Raw genomic sequence first — 15,273 nt, 5'->3', positions numbered from 1 at the left:
GTTGTCTTTTAAATCTTCAAGACCTCAACAATATAGAGACTCAAAAATGATTTTAATATCAGCTCTCAAAAATAAATGAAATATCTTGACAAGATGAGCAACGCCATTGACACATTTATTGTTGTTTCCCAACTTCTAATGATGATTGTCGTGTCAATTACCAATCAACATATTTATGTTGTTGAATATTGCGATGTTGTATTTCGAGCAAGTTGTTTTTGTATGTGGTTAATTACGCCTTTTAATGTTTGATTTACTAGTGCGTTGCATAAATATTATGATTTCTCTCGAGCAAACATTTGTGAGTGTTTTATGTGTTGTCTGTCAAACAGATGGGGAATTGATTAAAAAGAATCCAACGGCGGGGTTATTAAAAAAAAATCTCACTTAAGAAATCTTGATAGTTGCTCAGAATTTCCCTCATATTAAAAAACAAAAATAAAGCAATACCAGTATAATGTATGTACCTGTAAAAAAAAACGAAATCATGTTCCAAAAATCACATAATGTGATCAAATAGTTTTATTTTGAAATAAGAAATCAAATTTTATGAGTATCCAAAGTGTGATTGTCTTGCACGTTATTTTGAAAAAAAAAAAAAAAAAATCTAAAAAAAAAAAAGAAAATAAAAGAAAACAAAGGGAGATAACAATAATTCATACTTACTAAATTTGTTGTAATATTTATAAATTCACATTAATTGCTTCAAATGATTTTTTTTTTATAAAAATAAAACTATTTGATCAATTTATATGATTTTTGGAATATGACATTTTCGTTTCATCACAGATATGTACATTGTAGAGATTTTTCTTTATTTTTATTTTTTTATATAGGGAGAACTCTGGACAAGAATTGAAATCTTTCTTCGGATAAAGGCTAATGAAATATATAGATTGTCAGTTGAATGATGAAGAATATTATGAGAGGATTTAGAATGATGAATGGAATGAACAGTATTTGATTTTGATGAGTATTTGTTAACATTATGAATATGAGCAGGTTGTATACAGCAGAGAAGTAATCTCGTAGTAATGTGTTCCACAGACTTGTTTGTCTTTCTCTACACTTTTGTTGTTTTGTTATTGGAAAGAAACTCTGTTCATGGAAATTCTGTTTCAAGGAAAATTCTTTGTAGTTGTGTTAATAAGACGAGTTTTTACTGTAAATGCCTTTTACCATTTACTTTTAATGCTGCACAGGGAACCAACACGTTGAAGCCTCAGTTGTAAAGTAGACAAAGATTAGGAAATGACTTAATTTGTTTTATTTTTTATTTTTTGTTGTTGTTGTTGTATAACATTTATTTACTCATTCTCCCGCCATACGTGACTTCCTGTTACGGCTATGATGTCTCTCATGTGATCATCTTCTCAAACATCATCCACATCTCTAAAGTCTTTTCTCTTTATCCTTGTTGATTTTGTGGTGGGAATTTAGTTCTGTGCAGGTGTAGGAGGTCTACCCTCCCAGGCTTTGCCTTCTCTCTTTGAGAAAGGGTTAGTATATTGCTAATCGCCTGAAGCGCCCTCATTGGGAAATGCTGACAGAGCTTCCCAGGCATTTTTTGCAGGTCAGAGGGCTTCTCCTCTGGGGCGCTGACTTTTCAATCCCACTTTCCTTGTGTCCAAGTTCTTGCAGTGGGATAGAACTAAAAACCCTTTTTCTTTTTTATAGTCTTTTTCTTTGCATGCAACTTGGCATTTGCATATAGTCGTCCACGCTATGTTACAGATGAACCTGAGATTGGAGCTCAGTCGAGCATCCTCTATAGAAATAACAAAATAGTAGAGAAAGACTAGCAACGTCTTCTGTGAGAAAGGGGCTGTAAAGAATAAAAAAGATCAGATTTCAAAATCTTCTATATAAAAGCTAAGAAATAGTAACTTCAGTCGCATTTTTAAGACATAGCAATATCCTATCTTAAGACATGCTTAGCTATTAGATAGGAAGAAGATTGAATCAGGAGTCTGGTACTTTCTGGAGCAGTAGAATGATGTAATCATCTTTCTTCCTCCATTTAAATATTGCTATCAGGACTACTCAGCATTTCCCAGGGCAAAAATGTAACAAAATTTCTATCCCCCTCTTTTTTCTCTTATCTCGTTTCCCCTCCTCTCCCTTTCTTCAACGTCCAACCCATTCCTCGCTCTAGATTCACACACACATAATTCTGGTTGGCATAAGGTAAGTAACTATGTGAAAAAAATCAGTTACTTTCCTTTACGCGATAATATTGATAGATACATTAATAACATTAGAAGATATAAATGACTCCTAAATAATAAATTTTTTATTTTAGATATTATATATTCTGAATTACATTGATCTTATATTAGTGTTTGGACGATTAATCTGGATTGGGAATCAGAAAAATTGGAACTTTTGTGGATATCTGAATCGGAATAATTTGTGCTTATTTTCCAATGCCAAAAATGATTCTAATTATTGGTCTTTTTATTTTATTTTGCTTAAAGCAAAATCTTCCACTGCTTATAGTAATAAAATAATCAATATTTATTGGTTTAAAAATACCAATAAAACTAAAATCGATAGACCATCTTCAACAAATGTATTTTTACATTTAAGAAAATATCTGCATTTAATGTATTTTTATGGCAATTGTGACCCCCCCCCTCTAAATTTAGATATTTAGAGATTTAAAAAGAATCAGAATCGGTAATTATATTGGGAATAATATTGGAATCGTCTCATCATGACTCCAACTTTGCGGGTATTTGTTGTATATTTCAAGTTTTAGCTAGATATGCAAATAGATATTTGCCCTTAGCCTGTCAAAAGTTTTAGGCAAATATACAAACATACCTACATTTAAACTATATATATATATATATATATATATATATATAATGGATTAAAATAAAATAAAATTTTGTTCACCATTAAATTTTGTTCCTCATCTAAGCCTTTTCTTCTTTTTATAATCTGTTTGTTATTTTTTCTTCGATTTAAAGCTGATTGAAATTGATGAATTTAATGGCTTGACAATCCGATGGAGAGTGCAGTTTCAGAATCCCCCGCAGAAACAAGCAAGAGACAATGGACGGACATTTTAGTAGAATCTTCCTTGGAACCACTCGGACTTCCACTTCAAGGATCCACCAGACTAAAAGTAAGTTTAATGTAAAATTGTTGTCCTCGATTTTTGCAACAATTTTTTTTTTTTATGACAATCGCTTCAGACAAGGCATGAAGCCACTTGATGTAAGGAACAAAAAAAATTATTCCTTTAAAGTCAAAAACTTGCCAACAATAAGTGTCAGATGGACTAGATTCTAGCCTTCGAAAACAGCAATTATTCCCTCTTTGTCAGAAACATAGCTTAGGGAATGATTTTTTTATGGGAGTTATCACTTATTAAAGCACAAAAGTGACTCAAGGATAAGGGTTGATGAGTGTACACTGGTCATAGGAATTATAGTGTATTATAGTTATTTCTGGAAATGGGGTAAAAATGGATTATTTGGGGGAGGGGGTCTCTCTTGTTCACATTGGACTTAAAGACGACTATATTGTAGTCAGTTGGAAAGCAGGCCAGAAGAACAGAGTTCTACAGACGGGCAGTTTTAGGAAAGAAGTTTTGTCTATGGAATTTGTGTTTTAATTTATGCACAGATAAAGAGGGGGGGGACTGTTGATGGTCGTTGTAGCTAAATGAGCGTTTTTTGTGAAAGTTTTGCAAGGGGGGGGCCCATGAATTGGAGCTCAGGCGAGAACTTGCCATGAAAATAATGATAAAGCAGAGACAGGCTCACAATGTGTCTTCTATGGGAAAGAGGGTGCAGGGAAGAACAAAGGGCATCACCTCCTAAGTTTTGAAGCCGGTTTTAAACATTGTCAAGGCAAGATAGGGTGCTCCAAGCAGCTCCCATCCAGACATGGTAAAAGTACTCTATTTTAGGACGGATCTGGTTCTTATACCTGTAGAGGATTGTGTTGAGAGTTAGATACCTTCTGGAATGGTAAAATGATGCAACCATTTTTCCGGCTACTTTGGCAACAGATTTGATATAAGGTAAGTCTTCCATTTCAGGTTAGGAGTAAGGTCAAATTTAGAAACTTGTCAAAACTAGAAGCCTTTTTTTAGATGAGAGCCATTCTTATCAATTGGAGCCAAGTGGGGATCAGAGCATTTATGCTGAAAAGATAAAAGCTTGATTTTGGATTTATTAAAAGTAACCACATTTTACCCCATTGCACCAGATCCTCACGGTCTAAGGAGAGAGATTCAGAGAGATCTTTGGTCATCGTTGGTCTTTGAAGTGCCGCAGTAGATCATCGTGTCATCATGGAAAGACTAAAGAACAAAATAAGGGAAGCTGGAGTTATTTCTTACTCCCCTTATTTACAAATGGCTTTTTGCAATGTTGAGCACATTTTTGTTTTTTAAACAGGATAATTTCGCTTTTGTTTGATAGAATAATCCAAAGATTTGTCTGAAAATATTCAAGCAACAAAAGTTTTAACTTATGATAAAGAAACTTGTTAAACTTACAAAATGAATTTTTTGCTTTTGTTAAAAATGAACAAATTAGTAAAACACTTTTTTTTTTTGTTTACATTGATGATCTTCTAAACCAACGCATTTCAGGTGAAAACATTATTACGTGCTTACTTGTAATGGTGAAATTGGTATAAATTCTAGCAATTATGAAAAATGATCGGGTAGATAATGTGTGAGAAGTATTTCAAATAAGCTACAATTACATTCCTAAATATCGTCTTTAAAGATGGCAGATGCTTAATTTAAGTCAAGGGTTATCTCCCTTGTTTGTCGTACTGAATTAGTTGCATAAAGTTTTCACGTTAAAACATACGATAAGGTTCGATAGTTTGATAAATTGTATTTTTGCTTGTAATTATTTCTCTACTTGGTCATTTTCCATAATTTTTTAAATTTTGCCATGACATGTAGATATGTAATGTTTTCACCTGAAATGCGTTGGTTTAAAAGATCACCAATGGAAACAAGACCTCCCCCCCCTTTTTTTTTTTACTATAATCTAGAAATGTTGTACTTTATCATAAATATTCCAAATAATTAAGTAAAAAAAAAATTGATAAAATAGATAATATCTACTAAGATTCTAACCATCTCTTTAAATGCAATTGTTTGTATCTCTCTTGCACTTGGTTCACCGGGTATATTTGTTAGGTAGTTTTTGAAGTTCTTTTTCCTGAGTCCAGTCATTCCTATAATTACTGGAATGATGGAAATCTTCCTAAGATTCCAGTTTCTTTTCATGTCGTACATAAGATGTTGGTATTTTGTTATCTTTTACTTTCTCAGTTCTTTTTAACCCAGCATCATTAGGGACACTAACTTCTACTAAGGTTGCTTCTTTCTCTTTCATGTCCTGTATCATTATGTCAGGTTTAATAGCTATGTTTTCTCGGTACCTAGCTGTAGTAATTGCATCGTCATAGTGGATGGTGTATGACTTCTTTCCAACTGTTGTTTCTGGTAAACATATTCCCAGTTTTCCAGGACTTGCTGCTGCATTCAATATAGTGTGATGTTTATGTTAGATTATATAAAGAGATGAATATATTTAAATTTTGTTTAATTTTCATTTGTATATATATAAAAAAAAAGCAATTTGATTTTATTTGTTAATAATTGTTACTTTTTCATATAATTATATTTAATTAATAATTAAACTATTAACATTTTTTTATCAAAAAAACATCCCAATTAAAAAAAAAAAAATTTGTTTCGATTTTTTAAAAATATTTTCAAAATTAAAAAAAATTTCAATTATAAAAAGCAGTTTGATTTCATCATTTTTTGACAATTCAAAAAATAAAATTATTGAAAACAATTTGTTAAAAAAAAAAAAAAATCTGGCCTAAAATATAGTGAGGGAAATTTTATTTTTTATTTTTGATTAATACCAATTCGTAATTTCTAATTTCAGATATGGTAGCCACAAGGAAATGGATATTTTATATTTTATCAAAACGTTTCTAATAAAAAAAATTTATAATGGGAAAGAAGTCATGCAAACGTCTGCTGAATTCTTTTCTAGCTTTGAATATCTGACCATTTTTTTATTTTTTTTTTAATTTTATTTCAGTACACATGCATTTCTGTTTCCAAAAGATATATTGCCCTCGGCAGCAACACTGGTGGAATCTACATATTTGGAAGACAGAATTTGAACAATCTCCGGGTCGTCTTCGGTGATATGGTACATTTTGTTTTTACATATTTAATTTGAATCTTAAAAATTATGTATTTTTTAACATATAAGCTATGCATTATCCAAGATTCGGCAAATAGATCATAAAAAATATGAGGTTTGTCCATCATTAAAAAAAAAAAAAAAATTAAGAAAATTCAGTATGATATACATACCCATGATGAAACAAAAATATCATATCCTAAGGTGAATGCACTGATGAACTAAAAGCACTTGTACCCCCTCGACGTAAATACTACCGACAAACCTAACAAGCAGCTAAATCCCACCCCTACACAGTAGAGATCCCTAGGTGTAAGAAAGCCTTCTATTGTAATAGTTTCTTCCCCAGAACTGCTAGACTTTGGAACTCCCTTCCAGGATTCTGCTTTCCCAACTGTACTGACATGCAGAAGTTCAAGTGTAATGTGAACAGACATCTTGCTGCTCATCTCTCTTCATAATACGCCTGCAACTTATATCACTGATAGTAACCCCCTGCTTCAAAGTGGCACTGTGCCTCATTTGGGGTGAAAATTGAAATTTTAAAAAAAATTGATCAAGTAGTTTTATTTTTAAATAAGAAAATCAAATTTTATGTGTAACCTAAGAGCAGCTGTCTTGAAAACAATAAAAAAACAACAATAAAAAAAACAACAAACAAATGAAGATAGCTGAATCAATTTTAACTTGTGAGATTTATGCCTACGAATTTTCATTAATTGCTTAAAAGATTTCTTTACAAAAATAAAACTATTCAATCAATTTACATAATTTTTGGAATATGATATTTTTATTTCACCATGTACATAATACAGATATTTTTTTTTTATCATACTAATTCTCTCACGCATGTCACTTCTGTTGGTCCCCAAGTTTGACTACCTAGAAACTCTGTTCTCTTCTCTGAGCACGTGATATAATTTCTATGTAACGTTACAGGAACAAACAAAGGAAAGAAATGCAAATGTGACTCAGCACCTTTTGTTTTAAATTGCAAATGAAATGCATTTATCTGCAGTTCCTTCCAAACTATGCATTTCATTCTTTTTCATTTCTTTTCGCACACACATGTGCTTTTTAAAAATCTCTGTCGTGGCAATCTCTTGTTAGGAATATCAAATTTTACGAGGAAGCAAGGACAGACTGTCTTGCTCTGCCATTTTGAATAAACAAACGGAGATAATTCAATTCGAACTTTAAGATGTTTTTGTTTGTTTTCAACCCTGTAATGGCTACAAGTAACCATTAATCGTTTAAAATCGATTTTCTATATAAAAAACTACTTGATCAATTTATATAATTTTTGGAATATGACATCTTTTCGTGTTGTAACATACATTACAAATTTTTTCTTATATATTTTTATTTTTTAATATAAGGAGAATTCTGGACAACTACTAATGTGCTTTTTAAAAATCTCTGTCGCTGTTACCTCACGCTGACATTAGCCAGCATTTTCCTGCCCTCAACTGTTATAGGTCCATCTTGCCTGGAATGCAACTAGCCTCTTCCCTTGACCACATAGTGTATTTTTCTCCCTTTCTTGTGATGCAAGTTTGCACACACTTGCTAATTTGCAAATGTGCTTTAATGGCTGCTACTAATATTTTCACTAATCAGCTATCTTTCAGCAGCTTCTGCTATTTTCACACACGCCCATATATGCTCTTACATATGTAATATTATTCGACACCTGACTATCGAGTACGTTTTGTCTAGAGAGGTAACTCTTAACTCTACCTGCTTCAATCATGCCACCTGCAGCTGGATCTATTTCTGTCAGGTTATCCTGATATGCACATTATGTTACCCTTGCCAAAATTTGTACTAGTAAATATAATCTCTACTTACTGTCCTAGGGTCCCAATACATAACAAAGCTGTGTGTGGAAACTGAGTTCCTCCTAGCAGTAAAGAAATGGAGGATATTTTCTTGACTTCCCACCAAGTCTGGATGTGACACAAGAACAGCTTAACATGGAAATCCCATCTGTTGTAAAAAAAAAAAAAAAAAAAAAAGTTGGAGAGGGGGTGCTCATGGATGGGTACAAAAATAGCCATGATAAAACCCATTGACATTCCCCAGTGAAAACACACTTCATGATATTGACCATAAACCAATCCTCTCTCCCAAAGGAGGAGATAATTTTGACTAGCTAATCATCTGGCCTGCTTCGGATAGGATTGAAACAGCTATATTCAGACAATGCTCACGTGGAACCGTAGAGACTCAACGCCTCTGTCCATTGCACCACGAGCACTGTTGTGTCATGGTTAATTACCTGAAGAAGGCCATAAGATGAGTCGTCCGAAACGTGGTGAAATAACAATCATGAAGATGAAGATAACAGATCGCAAATAAATACACAAATTACTTCTCTCAAAGGATTCCAATAAAGAAATAATATATTTTATAATTTTTTGTTTTTATTTATATTTATTTAATAAAGAAAAATGTTACTCTTTGCAGAAAACAGACCCGATTCACCTTGTCTCTCTTAGTCCGATAGATAACAATGTGGGATTTGCCAACAGGTAACCAAGTTATTTTTCTTTATTTTGATCAAATCATAAAAACAGAATTTAGAGTCTCGGTTTTACATGCTGGCATGTGTTAAACAACTTTAAGAAATTGACTTCCAATCTAACTTATCTCTGGCCAGGTTTTTATTTATCCCTCTTTCACTCTAGTTCATCCTCTCATGTTCTACTTGATTTTATTATCCAAAATTAATAATTAAAAAAAAAATCAAGTTAAAAAAAAATGTAATGATTTTTAATAAAATATTTGCATCCTGAACTTTGTCTTTGAAACCATGTTTATCTGTTTTTTTTTTTTTTAATTTTTAATTTCAAATTTCTTAAAGATGTTTCTGAGATCTTTTGACAAATCTTATTAAAAAAATTCTGTTTGAATAATTTTTGGTACTTGTACAGTTTAGTCAAGACATTAAAAAATGAAAATATTGAAAAAAGATTATATTTCACGTATCCGTTATGGAACGAAGTTCTCTGAAAAAAAATTTCACTTAATTTCATCAAGTAGGTTTTTTTTTTTTTACAGCGAAAAAACAATTTGTTATGATACCGAGCAAAAGGTTCGATTGTTAGGAAGAAAAACTAGAATTAAAGATGGGGAGGGAGTGTTGGCACTTTACATTGAGTTATCTCCCCGTGGCATGTTGTTCAGGTTCAGCAAATTTCACAATGGCTGACTTCAACGTGCTCTCATAAGAACGTGTTTTTCTGCTGTAAAAAAAAAAATACTCGATCAAATTAAATGAAATTTTTTTTTCGGAGATCTTCAGTCCAAAACGGATACGTACAATATAACCTTTTTTCGATATTTTCATTTTTTAATGTCTTGACTAAACTGTACAAGTGCCTAATTTTTTTTTTATTAATCTTAAAAAAATTACCAAATTATTACTATGGTGACAGATTGGAACACACTTTATTATGTATGTGTTCTTTTTGTTTTTTTTAATACATTTTAAGATTTTTTTTAATAATGTAATAATGCTTGTAATCAGCTTGACCCTGCTTTTTGTTTTAAATGTTTAACAAGTTTTCAACAAAAAAGCATTACTGTAGGTTCGTATAAATTTGAATTTGGAAAAGCAAAAAACTGAGATCCAAATTATGATTTTATAACAGCAGCATCTTTTTAACACTGCTACGTGGAAGCGAAACTTGGCATCTCAAAATCAACCAAGAGAAGAAATCAGATGCGTTTGATTCCAAGTGCCTTAGAAATATTCTAGGGATAAAATAGAGTGATCAAATTACTAACCAAGAAGTTAGAGATCGCAGTAACGAACAGGTAGTATCGTCAATAATCTGCAAACGATGTCTAGACAGGCTGAGACATACCCTAAGATTGGCATCAGAAAAAATTGCCAACCAAGTCCTTCAATGAACTTTTGATGGAAAAGAAGAGGAAGATCAAATATGAATTGGAAGCTGACAATTGAGAGAGATTTGATTCCAATGAAAAGAAACTGGAGAAAAACTGTATATGGTATACTTTGACTGCTTCATGCGTCGCTAGACATGGGAGTTCCTAAGTCTAAGTAAGATAATTTTTCTGAGGTCACTTCTGTTAAATGGCTTTGCAAACAAAGAAGTGCGATACTTAACTAAAGCCGGTAACCCCCCTTTCCTTCTCCATTCTCTAAATGTGTCAGAAAAACAGATTTTCTCAGGCGAATAAAAAAAGAAGCAATTTGCATTATTTGAATTACTATTCTCGTCTTAATTGTTCTCACAACGTTTTGACCGATGTATCCTCCCACCTTCTTCAGGTATGATTTATTGAACTCTGAAATCTTTGTGTTGAATTTTGTAATCTGTATGGAATGCCCAACAAACGGAACCCTTTATTTAATCTATCCGGGTAGCTTGCTCTCGTTCAGTCAGCTCTGATTGGATAGAAGTCTTAAGCAATTTTAAAAAATTATTTGTTGCACTGGGGATTGAAACTTTAACCTCTAAAATAGGGGGTAGGCAACCTTTTGATAACTGCGTGCTGACTTAAGTTTTCAAATTTTTATTTATATAGATGAAAATATAAATAATATTAACAGTATGATAATTCCTCTTTTTTGTTGAAACAAGGAAGGCAGTATGGACTATGAATTGCAGTGCAGGATAGTTAAAGCCTCAGTAGCATTTAACCAGCCCTGAAAGATATGGAGGAAACAAAAAAATTCACCCTCAAATCCAAATTAAGATTTTATAACAATATCTTTTTAACACTGCTACGTGGAAGTGAAACTTGGCATCTCAAAATCAACCAAGAGAAGAAATCAGATGCTTTTGATTCGAAGTGCCCTAGAAAGATTCTAGGGATCAAATTACTAACCAAGAAGATAGGCCGTACTAGCCAATAAGTGGTATCGTCAATAATTTACAATCCATGTCTAGACTGACTTGGACATACTCTAAGATTGGCTCCAGAGAGAATTGCTAACCACATGCTTCAGTGGACCTTTGATGGAAAAAGGAGAGGAAGATGAAAGATGAACTTTGGGCCGGTGCATCTGCTACTAGTCTCTCACTCCTAGACAAGGTTCAAAAGAGTCGCCAACCTGATAGGTCCTGAACAGTTATCCAAGCTTCAGCCTCTGTCCCATCGACGAAATGTAGCATCCCTTTGCCTGTTCTACAAAGAGTCGCAAACCTGATAGGCCCTGAACTGACATCTAAGCTTCAGCCTCTGTCCCATCGACGAAATGTTGCATCCCTCTGCCTTTTCTACAAGTATTTTAGTGGTGAATGCTCTGACGAACTGCAATCACTTGTGCCCCCACGACGTGAGCACCCTCGACAAACCCGACAGGCTACTAGATCCCACCCCCACACTGTAGAGGTCCCTAGATGTAAAAGATCTTTTTACTCCAATAGTTTCTTCCCCAGAACCGCAAGACTCTGGAATTCCATTCCAGGTCCCTGCTTCCCCAACAGTACTGACGTGCAGAAGTTCAAGTGTAACGTGAACCGACACCTTGCTGCCCAAATCCCTACATAGTACCCCAGTAGTTGTTGCCCCTGATAGTAGCCCCCTACACCAAAGTGGCAATTTGCCTTGTTTGGGGTGAAAATGTAATAAAAAAAAAAAAAAAAGCACTTGTACCCCCTCGGCGTAAATACCCCCGACAAACCCGACAAGCAGCAAAATCCCACCCCTTCACAGTTGAGATCCCTAGATGTAAGAGAGCCTTCTATTCTAGTAGTTTCTTCCCCAGAACCGCTACTTCCGGGTTCCTGCTTCCTCAACTGTACTGACATGCAGAAGTTCAAGTGTAACATGAACCAACATCTTGCGGCCCAACTCTCCACATAGTACCCCTGTAGCTTATGTCCCTAATAGTAGCCCTCTACATCAAAGTGACAATGTGCCTTGTTTGGGGGTGAAAATGTAATCAAAAAAAAAAAAAAAAACTGGAAGCAGACAATTGAGATTAAATTGCAATGGGAAGAAGTTGTAGATTTGGCTTCAGATCAAAAATGATTTTATACTTTGACTGCCTCATGTGTCATCAGGCGCATTCCTAGGTTAAAGTTTGAATTTACTTTGGGTGCAGTTGTTTGACACCGTAGAAAGTATGAGTGCTCATGTTATCTTCTGTGAGTTTGACCAAACACTTCTGAGATTGGCGAAGTGTCGTGAGTTTTGCTGAATGGCTTGAATTTGTCTTAGTGATTTTTTTTCTTTGTTGGTATTTGTGCAGTTTACGGACCATGCTGAAATAAAAACGTTAGTATTTAGAAAACTATTCTTAACATGAGAAGGAGGGAGGGCTTTATTAGAAAACCATTCTTAACATGGGGAGGAGACTTTTTCAAACTATCTATTACATGCATTTTTGGCTTTCTTCATTTATAGTTGGAACTTCTTACGTCGTGTTTGCATATCTTTAGGTGTCTATTAAATGATATCATCTTTGCTTGATGCAACTTTTTTGGATTTTGTTTGATTTAGCATTAATTTCTTATATTTTTCCAAAATTACTCGTAAGAGGGACCACATGAAGGTTGCCAACATCCATAAGAGACAGTGTCACTATTCGTCCAATCAGATTCAAACTTTGTTATCAATCCACATCATTATCATTGTTCACCACCACCACCACCACCACCACAACCCTAACCTTTTTTTTTTCTTTTTTTTTTTTACACGGTGGTCACCACTTATCAAGGCCCGGAAGCCACTCAGTACAAGTACAGTATGTTAGTGTGGAGATTTAATAAAGTGTTTACTTAAGAGGGTGGTTCATTAGGAATTTGTTAACGTTGGACTTGAAGACATCCAAATTGTAGTCAGATGAGAAGCAGGTAGACGGAACAGAGTTCCACAGGCGTGCAGTTCTAAGAAAGAAGCTTTGTTCATGGAATCCACGTTTTGATTTAGGCACAGATAAAGAGTGGGGGAAATTTTTCACAGTGGATTCAGCTAGACGGGTGTTTTTCATGAAAGATTGGCGAGGGGGGACCTAAGATTGGAGTTCAGACGAGCACCTACCATGGAAATAACGATAAAACAAGGAAAGGCTCACAACGTCTCTTCTGTGGGAGAGAGGTTGCAGGGTAGAGAAAAGGCCATCCCCCACTAAGCCATGAAGTCTATTTTGTACTCTGTCAAGGCATGATAGGCTGTTTTTGGCAGCTCCTGCCCAGATATGGCAGCAGTATTCCATCCTTGGATGTACTTGGCTTTTATATAGATAGAGAATTGCATCAGTAGTGAGATATCTTCTGGAGCGGTAGAAGGATGCCACCATCTCTCCAGCGACCTTGGCAACAGAATTAATGTTTGTGTTCCATTTCAGATCAGGAGTAAAGGTCAAACCCAGAAGCTTGTCAAAACACGGGGCTTCTCCTAGATGAGAGCCATCCATTTCAATTGATGCCAGATGGGGATCAGAGCGTTGATGATGTAAAGATAGGAGTTTGGTTTTAGATGCATTAAAGGTAACCAGCCACGTCTTCCCCCACTGAACCACGTGCTCGAGATCAGAGAGAGACTCAGAGAGAACTTTGTCATTTACAGCCTTTGATGTGTTGCCGTAGATGGTTGTGTCATCAGCATAGATATCAACGAATGATTTAAGTATGTGTTTAGGGAGGTCATTGATGTAGATAAGGAAGAGAGTTGGACTCCAGCATTAATACTGCAGGCCTCTGATTTTTGTCCATCGACCACTACTCTTATGAGCCAATCGGAGAGAAATGATTTAATGATTGAGAAAACATTTCCAGTTATACCGTAGCTGGAAATCTTGTGAAGTAGACCCTTATGCCATACCTTGTCGAAGGCCTTTGATATGTCAAGAGCAATTGCCCTAGAAAGGAAGCCTTTGTGAAGAGATTCACTAATCCTGTGAGATATAACAGCACATCTGCGGTAGATCTTGCAGAACGGAAACCATATTGTGTGTCACTAAGAAGGTTGTTTCTGCTGAGGTGGTTGACTATTTCTCTATTTAATATGGATTCCAGCAACTTACTCATAACACACAGGAGACGTATTTGTCTGTACTGAGAGGGAGATGATTTATCACCTGAATTCTTAAGTACAGGGCATACTGATGAGGTTTTCCAGGGAGTCGGAAAGCACTTCTCCTTAAGGCAACGCTTAAACAGTTTTGTAAGTATGGGAGCAAGTTCTGGTTGAAGCTTTTTTAACACTATAATTGGGATGCCGTCAGGGTCAGTTGCTTTACTGGAATCAAGGTTCTTGATTAGCTTGGCGACCTCATGGACAGATATTTGTATGTTACCTAGCGTGTTCTGTGTTATAGGAGGAAATATGGGGAGTTGATGGCCTTCGTCGCATAGGGTAGAATTAGCTGCAAAGTTCTTTGCAAATAGTTTGGCCTTGTCTGATGCTGACGAGATGACCTCTGGTCCATTGATAATGGTTGGGATAGAACGCACACTTCTGTTCAGGATCCTATTTGTTATTTGCCAAAACTGGTGGGAACCAAGCCGCTGATCAGCTACTTTAGATTTAACAGATTGGGCATATAGCTCTCTTGCATTTTTTATTACTCTTTTACAGTGGTTGCTGGCAGTCCTGAAAGCAGCTTTAATCTCAGTGCATCTATTACGTTGGTAGTTATGGAAAAAGTGATTTCTGTGCGTGATAGCAGCAGCACATTCTGGGGAGAACCATGGCTGACTCTTAGGTTTTTGTTGGAATTTTTTAGATGGTATGAATAGGTCTATGCCTACAATTAACCATTCAGTCAGATCTGATACTATAGAGGACACATCCTTTTTAAACATGGAATGCAGAGGTAAATCAGATATGAATGTACGGAAGCTATCCCAGTCATGGAGTATCGGTATACAGTACGTCTGGGGACCTATTACATTTCATTTTTATCTTAATTGATACGACGGCGTGGTTGGAGGATCCTAGAGGAGAATGAACGGAACATCAACATAGCTCAGGGGAAGTAGAGAGAAAAAGGTCTAGAAGGCTTGCATATTGACCAGTAGTATTGGGCACACGGGTGGGTTCACGAACAATCTGAGGGAGGTCATAAGCAATGGCAAAATCA

General features: G+C 35.0%; 1 protein-coding gene across 1 annotated transcript in view; it reads left to right on the top strand.

The window, feature by feature from the left end:
- The window catches only part of LOC145252802 (uncharacterized), a 203,101-nt gene that overhangs the window by 41,718 nt on the left and 146,110 nt on the right, over window positions 1-15,273 (top strand). Inside the window, exons 2-4 of the mRNA XM_080112758.1 lie at window positions 2,976-3,133; window positions 6,099-6,212; window positions 8,676-8,740. Of these exons, the coding sequence (XP_079968884.1) occupies window positions 3,014-3,133; window positions 6,099-6,212; window positions 8,676-8,740 (299 nt within the window). The 5' untranslated portion in view covers window positions 2,976-3,013. The remainder of the gene's footprint in view (window positions 1-2,975; window positions 3,134-6,098; window positions 6,213-8,675; window positions 8,741-15,273) is intronic.

Source organism: Euprymna scolopes, chromosome 29 (genome assembly GCF_053919585.1).
Source record: "Euprymna scolopes isolate OS-2025 chromosome 29, ASM5391958v1, whole genome shotgun sequence".
NCBI lineage: Eukaryota > Metazoa > Mollusca > Cephalopoda > Sepiida > Sepiolidae > Euprymna > Euprymna scolopes.
This window is presented reverse-complemented; position numbering and strand designations above follow the sequence as displayed.